Here is a 10604-nt window from a genome sequence, read left to right as displayed (position 1 = left end):
GAGTTTTCAAACATGCCTCTGTGCATAGTGCATCCTAGGCTTCTCAGCATCAGGGCTGTCCAGTTTGCAATTCTAAGGCTCTTAACTCTCCCTATGCACTGAAACAGGGTACCTATTAAATCACTGGGGTGAACAACCTAAAATACCTCAGTTCTTTATTGGGTCTGTTTTAGAAACTACTTGGGAGCTTGTGGAAAGCCTTAAATGCAGGTCTGTTATTCTATAATGATGTGAGCATTGGAAAAGATGAGCAGTCACATCTGGAGCCCGTTCTTTACTCTCACGTTCAGCTTCAACTGCATAGTGAGTTATAGTAATCCAGGGTGGAGGTCACAGACAAATAGATTGTTTGTCAGGATTGTTACAAGGGAGGAAGAAACGCAGAGCCAGATTAAAAAAAATCCCCAACATTTATGTGCCAAAAGTACCACCTGGGATGAATTTGGGCCTGTGGGTCCAGGTGAACAATTCCCACAAAATACTTCTTTACTTGTAGTGTGACTGAGAATTCTGAGACACCTCATGTTCTTGCTACTAAAATTTGTTAGGCACTTAAAGTGCTGCTGCTCCGCTTTCCTGGGCTGGCAACGTTTTGACTGTGCGGAGCATTTTAACACCTAATTTTTGGCTTCACAAAATAGGCATGCATTGCCCTTAAGATCAGGGGTTAATCCAGTAGCTATGCCATGAGCATGCATCACATAGGCAGCTTTGAGTTCAGCACATAATAAAGCAGTTGACTACATCCCTTCAAAAACATGGCAAGAACTCCACGTGATGTGATGGCTCTACTGCTCTCCAGTGCTTCTGAACTTCTAAATGTTTACTCTTATATTCAGAGTGACCCACCACTGGTTCCTGCTCTGTTAGTCCCTGACAGTGTCCCCCACTGAGTACAGTGCTGTCACCTCACCCTGAAGTAACCCTCTGGCTGCAGAAGGCTTGTATCCTGGTGTTTGTCTTCCATGAGCAGGTGTTCCTATTACTATGCCATTATAAAAATTATATATATATATTTGTTGAAAGGTAAAGCAACAGAGTGCTGGATATCGTGATCACATTGTTGGAATATGGGAACATGCTGTGTCCCTGTCTTTTTGCTGATGGTCCTCTGTAAATGCTAAGAAGGGGATGCGTAGATTCTGAGAGCGTGTGGGAGAGAAGTAGTTATTGACTACCCTCTCTGAGTCTTATCGGAGACAAATTAGGTATACCAAGATATTTACTTCTGTGCTTTGGAGACTTTCTTCTGTAGCTCTCTGTATCAAAGTCACTGCAGAGATCTCACAGAACATCTTAGAACATGATGGAGATCATCTTAGTTTTGCCAGGGCCATGGAGTATGTAAACTGGAATTCCCAGGGCAGTCTTTGGTCTCTGTATTGGTCTGAACTTGTGAAGGTTCAACAGATGACCAGTGCCACATTGCTGAAATTTTCTTTAATATTTTCATAGTAGTTTTTCTTTTTCCCATGTTACTGGCAATAGAAAGTCAAATACCAGCTTCTTTGGCTGCTCAAGATATTACATTGTTCTAAAGGCATGGCTGGTGGGATTTTTTGCAGAAGTTGATCAGTTCCTTTAGTTATGTGCATAACTGTTCTTCAGTGCCTTTCACAAGACAGCAATGACATGGATCCCATACATGGATAGTGCTAATGTCTTCCAGCAGCTGCTTGCTTTGTAGTTTAGACTTTTATGTTTTAGGGCAACTTGGCTCTGGACCAGAACTTTAATGTTTCGTTTTCATGTATAAACAGAGTTTATGGAAAAAAGAAGTGAATATTCTGGTCTTGTGAATAAGTCCAGAGAGGCTTTGACTACTTTTCCCTTCTTAATAGCATCATTTCAGTTCATAAAACTTTTATTATTGTAATAAGGAGTCACAAAATGAAGACTGCAAGTCTGTGAGGTAAAATTCCTATGTTTAGGATCAGTGCAATGAAATAACACTTTTCCAAAGAGTTAGTGTGAATGTGTAAGATCTGCCTATTTTTTCACAGAGTTATTTTTAAGGAGTAGAAATATTATTTAATTACTGTGATACCTGAAAATGAGGATTCTCTGCCACTGAATTTTTGTATGATATTTCAGACTGCCTTAAGTTCTCTGTTGATTATGAAATGTCTAGAGAACTGACTAAACAGAAGAATCTGTCTGGAGAACTGAATGAAAGACACTTGCTTTCCCATTCTTGACTTGCTGATCAATGCTTTTCTTTTGTTATGTCATATTCTTGAAGATTATTTTTCTCTATGGTCCTGCTGTAACACAGTGTTGATCTTCATTGTTGCAATAACACAGCAGGCAGAAGGACTACAGCCAAAGTCAACTTAGTCCTTTGAAACTGATGTCAAAGAGATATGTTTGTTAAGGAACTGTCATGTACCCTCTTGGTTAAATGCATTTGTGATTTTGCAATAAGTGGTGTTAAAGCTGAAATAAAATCTGTCTCTGTGTTTATTGAAGCTGATATACTCATGTAATATGACAGATTCAGCAGCTCTGACTAACCAGCTCACACAAATGTCATTAGTAAATACAAGCTGTCACTCTAACATGTGTGCCTGTGTTGACTTTGTTACCTTGTAATCCATTTGGAGTGCATTTTCTTAGGATTACCTTTTTATCAGTTTTCCTGTGTGCTTTTATAGCTGACAAATCTCTTCTAAGTTACTAGGGAAACATTTCTTCCCTCCATTAACTGAACATTAAAAGCTATAGCCAGGAATGGAGGTAGGAGTATTTGACTACAAGAAAAATTCAATGAGGCATTACCTAACTTCAGATGTTCCACTGCAGACTAGAAATCTGTGCCCTTTAAGTGAACATCTAAGACCCCCTACACACTTCATAGGAGACTGAATGACTTCAGCATGTGGTCTGAAACACCACCGTGTCAATCAGGGAACTTTCTTGGAAAAGTCAACAGTAAAATTCCCTACCCCATGCTACCGTTGAAGTGCCTCAACATGAGGTGCCAATGGTTATCTTCACCAGCTTGAATCCAAGCATTTTCCCTGGTGGAAAGACATCCACAGTAATTTTTTTGAAAGACCTGAATGGTGTTCACTCTTTTAAGGCACCATCTTGGGATGGTGTTGGTGCTGCTTCCATCCATCTAGTGTTACTAGCGTGATCTGACATCTATCTCAGAGTACCAGGATGTGATTCCCACAACAGCCTGAAAAAGCTGAGTCCACGCCTGTCCCTCCAAGCAGCCCATTCTTTCACCACACAAACAGGTGAGACGGGTGAGGAAAATCTTCCTTTTGAAGAATTCAAGACTCGCTGTGGCAAGACAGACTTGGACTTTACAGCTTTGTACCTTCAATACTGCATAAGGAACAGCTAGTCCTGCGTATTTGTCTCAAAAACTCTACACGCTTAATTCTAAACAATCAAATAAACTGCATAAACAATCCTGAAAGTAAAAACTGGAATCCAGTATGCCACCTTTCAGATATGGATGTTTTAAGGCTAATTTATGCTTTCTCCCTCTAGCCCAATTAATCTTCATTTCTTCACTCTGTGATGTCCTAGCTCCAATGGAAGGAGGATAAACACCACCTCCTCACCCAAAATAGCATATGTCCTGGGAATCCCAAGTCATCAGTGAGACTTAATTTTCCTCAGCTGGGAATTCGGTGCAGATGCCTCTCTTCAGATGAAAAGATTTTAATGATGAGGCTGTTACAAAGATACTACTTCTTCCATCATGAAACTGTTCATGAAGCAGTTAGAGTCTAATCATGATCACCAGAATACAGATAATCCCAGCAGAAATTCTTTTATTTAATAATTAATGCCTAGATACAATTGACAAAACACAGTGCCACTAGCAAATATAAATCAAAAGAATACATTTTACATTGATAATGGAGGAAATGTGTTGTCCATTAAGCAATAAAGTCAGCCCTAATGAAGAGAGCCTGTAAAATTACAGAAGCAACACAATAGCCACTAAATATCTTGCTGTCTTGCAGAGTAACTCACATACTTACCTGCTGCTTCAAATACGTTTTACATACTTGTGTGTGTGTGTCTAAGCACATATATGAGGAGAGATCCTAGCAACTAAATAAAAGATAACACGAAAACAAAAAGTTCATAAGACAGAAAGTTACAAGAGATATTTTTATGATTGAGGTTTAGTTATATCAGAATATAAATAGCTTTCTTCAAATTCTGTGACACAAAGGGTTCAGCATCTTTTTTTTTAAAGTCAGACTGAAAACCAACTCAGGGTTCTCTTCATAAATATATTTCCTATATAAAGAAATGTTTTTATCCAACACTGATGAGAACATATTATCAGCAGTGTATTCAGTTTGAACTTTTTCCTTTTATGGTTTTAAGATGAAGAATAACAATATACTACTTTCAAAATACCTACATGATGGAAGGTAAACGAAATGCTGCAAATTGCTGGACTGATAAAGGAGATTGTTTTGATGAACAAACTAACCAACTTTCTACTTTCTGTTCTATTTTCATATCAAGGCTGAGTTGGTAATGAGAGAGTATTTGACTACAAGACAAGGATTAATTTTTGGGTTTATGCAGATCCTAAATAAAGAGGAAATGCATGTTGCAATAGTTGTTAAAAAGGTCTAATCTCTCCCCAGTAGAATTGCACACGTAAGACTTTGGTCACACACTGTATCATTTAACAAGCACCAAAACCAGAAGCAAAAGTCACACAGAAAAGCAGATAATCCTGCTCTTCTGGTCACACCATAAATTTCTAGCCCTACATCTGAATCAGTCATGGTCAAAACTGGAACTGAATTCAGTGGAACCAGTATTTCATTCCTCATGCTGTTCATCGTGTGAGTTATGTTTAGTGGGAATTCAGACAAAATTCAAATTAATCAAATTGAAAATAAAATTAATTCATCAGATGCTATCATAACAAGACAATGCGTATGCTACTTATGGTAACAGCTGTATAAGAAATGCCAGTCCATTAGCCTGTGCTGACCAGAACCAATTTGTGACAAAGATATAGCAAAGACAACAAATTGCTAATAAACAGAAGCTTAAATCTAGCAAAACAACTCAGCTACTGGGAGAAATCCAGAACTCATAGCCAGAAAGTTGGGATCCAGATTGGTGTGTTAGGGACCATGACTCCCAGTACAGTGCACGGGGAGAATTAGGCACTTCGGGTATTGCCTAGAGACAATGAATAGGAAACACAGATGATGAGATGGGTTGTAACTTCTCTCTCTGAGAAATAGGCACTTCACTTCAGCCCCAGGCAAGTGGCTCTCTCCACAGGGCATTCAGACCACAAAACGCTTTCAAAAATTACTGTGTTGGGGTTGGAAAGGTTCACTAATTTCTTCTTGAAGGAGGAGAAAGAATAACCCGTTTCAGTAACAACATACTGGAGTCAAAGCATTAGCTCAGATAGTCAGTTTAACTCCTTTTGATACTGAAAATGGTCTGATCTCCTCCTACCCCACTAAGTGCTCCACTGTCAAACTACAGGCAGCCCACCTCCGAGTGCTGGCTTACAAAATGGCATTAGGTACTTGGGAACGTAGTGTACAAAACTACGCATATGTACTTTTTAACAGCTCTCTCAAATATTTCTGAGTAGGTTTTTTTCCTTTCTGCCAGATGTGTTCAGATCAGAAGGGCGGGTGTCAAAGATTGCCGCTGCTAGGCAGATTCATGCTGATACAGCATTTATACCAGTCATGTGCATCTAAAGATGTAGGAAATGTGCCGCTCAGAACACATCTGTGAATCTACGCAAATGAGAGAGAGCACAGTTCTACTTTTCTTTAGCTTGTGAAAGGTTTAGTATGTGTTAATAAACATAAAAATCTTTTGTATGCTCAACTACAAAATTCCATAATTTATAGTAGTTTTTCTAATATATATTTTATTATCGCATATGTACAACAGGCTGGCTTTCAAGAATAGCCTTAGAAAGCATAAGCAACAGGGTAGTTCATCTGTGACTTTTATAGTGGACCATAAATGTTTCAGAAGAATGGTCTGGCAAGGGGCTTCTTGACTCATGTTTTGTTCTGCAGGCTCTGAAAACAAAGAATGTGCATGTATTTAACAATAAACTATACAGCTTTTGGTTTGAACTTTGGCTTAATTGAAATCAGTGGCAAAATTCCCCTCTTTTTATGATGAACACTGTGGTATAAAATAATTCCCTTCACCATTATTAATGTACTGTTCTTTCTTCCATCCCCTGTATTCTTTAAATCTGAGTTTTATTTATATGCTGATATTCCTGTAACTACAAACCTAAAGAGAAAGCCTCTGTTCCCATATATCCTTGACTTGCCTTTTGCATTTTTCTGCATGATCCCTCTTTGATCTGCCTCTGAATTTAATAATGAAATTTGACTCAATATCCCTCCCGCTATATATAGCTCCTGCTACATCATGTTCTGTTACCTATCGTCTGACAGTGTAATTCTTGAAATCTGGCCATTTAATTTGGTCCAAGAAAATGTATCATTTAAGAAAAGGCCATGTTCATTTGACTAAGTGAATACACATTTTTGTTTTCTTACCAAGCATTGGTGCATGGGCATTTTCTCATACTGTGTGGGGGGGAATGTTTACAGACTCCTATCAGAAAAAATGGCATTTGGCAAGAATATTAACTACAATAGCAGCATTCACGGTTCAGTTTCTAAATATGTTATAATGCTGAATATTCTCATTTCCTTTCTGCATTACCTCTGCTTGCTACAGGGCTAGGAAGGTAGCCTTGCAGAATTTTTGAATTCAGATTTCACCTTCCCCTGCCATGGGACAGGAAATGAAACCTTCTGAAGCCTGGGATCTCTGCATGAATGGAGGGCATTGTAGATACGCATCGTATTTCACTCCTCCCTGCTGACACCCGCAATGTCAGTTCTTTCCATCACGGGGGCATGGTGGACTGTTTTTAAAGACAATTGCAGTGCCAACCTCTTAACTAAGTCAAAACATTTTATTTTCTGCTTTTCCAATTTTTTAGAACCAATGATTAATATCCCTATCAAATTACCTGATCTTTAGGAGAGTCAACAGGACTATTCCTAGGATGAGAACTATGCAGGAGGAATAGGCAATAATGTAGACCATTTCACCTAGAAGTAAAAAACAGAAAGCAGACATGAAACATTTACTTCTTCAGTAATAAGAATCAGATTTGCAATCTGACTTGGAATGCATGCATATGTAAGCTAAGTTAGCTATCAATTCTGACATAAGTAATTAAAAGGAGGGAAAAGACCTAGATGGTATGCCAATGGTTGGAATAACTCTTCCTTCACCAGTTGGTGCAAAATAATTTTTAGACTCCCTTTAGTAAATACCAGCTCCACTAGCACTTCATATGTGTAGTACTACCTTTCATTCTACTCCAGGGGAACAGCTTGTAACTCTGATTTGTGTTTTGGAGTGTTCTCCCAATTGCTTTTAAGGTGTTAATTTTATTCTGTGTTTCAGAGGAGACCTGGCTCCCACTTACCTGCTAGATGTCTGTTCCTTTTTCACATATTACCATAATTGCAGTGTGCAGCAATATTTGATCTAGAATAAAATTAATGTAAAATGGGATCTAACACTCTGTTTCTGGGCGCTGTGCCCATGGAGTTTCCTCCTTCTTCTAGGCTTCTCACCAAAAAGTCACTTAGGCGGCTTATGTGCTAGAAGTTCCAACTGTTGAAAAACTGGGAGTTGTTTCAATCTTTGTTTTCCAAATGAGGAGAAACTTATTTTTCCTGGAGGAATGAATCCATCAGTTTTGATAAATATTCTGGAGGAAAAGTTTCAGTTGACAATGAAACGTAAGCCCTGAACTTGGGATGGAGATGTGTGGAGGTTAGATGACTTGACAAGAGGCAATCCAGAGCCACAAGCATAAAACATGAGACTTTTTTCTGTTACTTCTCTGTTGCACTGATTCTGTCATGTTTATACAAATAAATAAGTTTTGTTTACATACGAACTCAAATGCAGAGGGCATTAGCTGTTCCCAAGCTGCTCCACCTTACACAAGCAAAGAAATATTCACCAAGGAAGAGATGGAGTCCCAGCCCCATCACCGGGCTGCTTATCTGGGCTGAGAGAAAGCCAAATTCTGGTCTCTGAGTCAGTTGTCAGTTATTATATGTTCTGTGTGCCTGTGCATTTGTGCATATGCACACACAGATCCTAAATGAGACATTTCTGTATACACTATGTATATGCAACATTCTACGAGGCAAGCAATGGGCAAGAGCTGAGCAGGGAGTTGGACCTGCCTGGTTTTTATTGCAGGATGACGTTCACTTCTTCTCAAAAAGCTATCCAAAAGCCAAGTTTTCCAATAAAAGAAAAATGTAAGCAATGATTGAACCATCACAAGCTGCACAGAATGAGCATGCCACTTAATGCAGCAAGCTACTGAAAGTTATATAATGTAGTGAATTTTTGAATGACGAGGGGTGAGGTCTATCTTAGACTCAGTGCAGGACTGCTAATATCATACATTTAAAAATAGATCAGCAGTTGGCCCTCCTCTCAAGTTACAATGTTTATTTAAGGTTATGGGCTTTAGGAAAAGAATGATTTTTAATCTTTTTTGCAGTTTCTGAATCTTAATTGTAGACTCGGTCATCTTTTAAAACTTCCTACAGTGCAGGAGCAAAAATTTCCTATTTTTTTGAAGTGGAAAGTGAGGTTCACACATATTTAAGGCAAACCAAGGTCTTTAAAGTCTTTAAATAACTTACCACAAGACTAGGAAAATTATTAGGAGCAACAGTCATGGATAGTTAAAAATAGGCTAATATAATTTCACCAAAACACTGTAATATTTTTTGTTAAAAAATTGGAAAAAATTGTTTCATTTTGATAAAACAAAACACTTGGAAATAATCAAATGAAATAAAAATGTTCTATTTTTTGTCAAAATCTTATAAAATGCTATGGTTTTGGTGAAGTAATTGCTGGTAAAAAAGATGTTGATGATAACATTTTCAGTTCTGGGGGGAACACAAGAAACATGTTAATGATGAGATCATGCTGGAAGCCATATATTTTCTCCTACCTTCTGAGAAGTGAGGGAATTTGTAAGGCTAGGAGAGGGCACAGTTTTGTGGCTGAAGAGCTAGTTCTTCATTTTATGTATTCTTTGTGGTTTAACTGCTTGAATGTACTTACTCATCTTCCCTTAAAAATGTTTTTGGGGTGTGTGTTTCTTGATAGGCACTCTGTTCTTCTTTAAATATTCAAAGAATATTTTATAGAAATTTTCACAATTGTTCTCTATCCAATCAGTTCTTGAAATGTGAAATAGTGCCAGGGAAGTTAAGAAGTACAGATATGAAATTTTGGCTCTGTTCATCCCAAATCTTGTCCATGAAAACTACCAGAATCCACATTTCAATTCCTGTACGACGTAACAGGCTGTATTATCTCAATTTGACCTCTGTATACATGGTATTGATCATCTGAACGCGATCTAACTAACAATGAGTTAAGGCTCAAAAAACAGTACCCTAAACAAACAATAAAAACCTACTGGATTAGGCACGTTAGTAGTTAGGGATCAGTGAACAACCCTTAGCTCTCATGCTGTGTGCCCATTCACAGTTCGTTGGAATCATAGAATCAGAGAATCGTTTAGGTTGGAAAAGACCTTTGAAATCATCGAATCCAACTGTCCAACCTGCTCTGGAGTGCAGATAGATCCATCACAAACATTAAAAATATGATTAAAAGTTAGAAAAATTTCCTATTCTTAGCAGAGGTGGTAAAAAAAGTAGTGTACATTATTTTCTAAGAAACAGCTGTCCCTATTTCAGTACTTCTCTTCAGCTGACTGAGGGATAGAAGAGCAAACCTGGTTTGGTTTCTCGGACTAGATGGAGAAAGCGATACAAATATCTGCATGTACCATGAAGAAAGAAAGTCACATGGGGTGTCTAAAGACTTATAATAGGATGTGGCTAAAACACGGGATGTTTCCATCTCGGTCCTGCAGAGAGGGAATTGACACAGGTGGAAGGCAGTCATTTCCATTGCAAGGGGAAGGGCTGTGAGGCACTGGGAGGGCTGCTCTGTCCTGTGGAGGTAGCCTGTAGTCCTGAGAAGCTTGTAGGCCTTCTCATCTCAGGGCAGGTCTATAGCAGGGCCACCACGGCTGCATGATGCGTGTCTTGTCCTTCCTAGGATGGGCTGCAAAACTCAGGGACACAACTTGGGCTGCAGGTGCTACTGAAGCACCAGCTTCAGCTGTCTACATAGACACATGGACATTTCCAGTGATGAAGTTCAGTAGAGGATAGCTGTGGGCTCAGCAGCTGGAACAATTAGTGGGATTACACTCCTGTGTAAATCTACCTGCTTATGTATGCATACATAATGAAATGGCTGTGAATATTCATCGAACATATTAATTCCGGCTGGCGCTCAGACATTTCTTGGCTACCTGCAACTTGTCACAGGCTTTTTTCTACATTTATAAACCAATCAGATTGACAATGTTTCATACCTTACAAATTAAAGTCACTGGAGCTGAACTAATCTCGGTTCCCATGGCAGCTGGTATAATTATAGATAAACCTTGGCAATTACTTGTTTATCTAGATTCT

The 10604-nt window shown here is 38.7% G+C and overlaps 1 protein-coding gene across 1 annotated transcript in view; it reads right to left on the bottom strand.

The window, feature by feature from the left end:
* Positions 1-5000: 5000 nt before the first annotated feature.
* GFRAL (GDNF family receptor alpha like) overlaps positions 5001-10604 on the bottom strand; it is a gene marked incomplete at its 5' end in the record, with an annotated part of 16299 nt that continues 10695 nt past the window's right edge. The window contains 2 exons of the mRNA XM_010286347.1: positions 5001-5178; positions 7031-7112. Coding sequence (XP_010284649.1) covers positions 5121-5178; positions 7031-7112 — 140 coding nt within the window. The remainder of the gene's footprint in view (positions 5179-7030; positions 7113-10604) is intronic.

This window comes from Phaethon lepturus, unplaced genomic scaffold, assembly GCF_000687285.1.
Source record: "Phaethon lepturus isolate BGI_N335 unplaced genomic scaffold, ASM68728v1 scaffold10654, whole genome shotgun sequence".
Classification (NCBI taxonomy): domain Eukaryota; kingdom Metazoa; phylum Chordata; class Aves; order Phaethontiformes; family Phaethontidae; genus Phaethon; species Phaethon lepturus.
The sequence above is the reverse complement of the archived record's forward strand: the minus strand, read 5'-3'. Positions and strand labels throughout refer to the sequence as shown.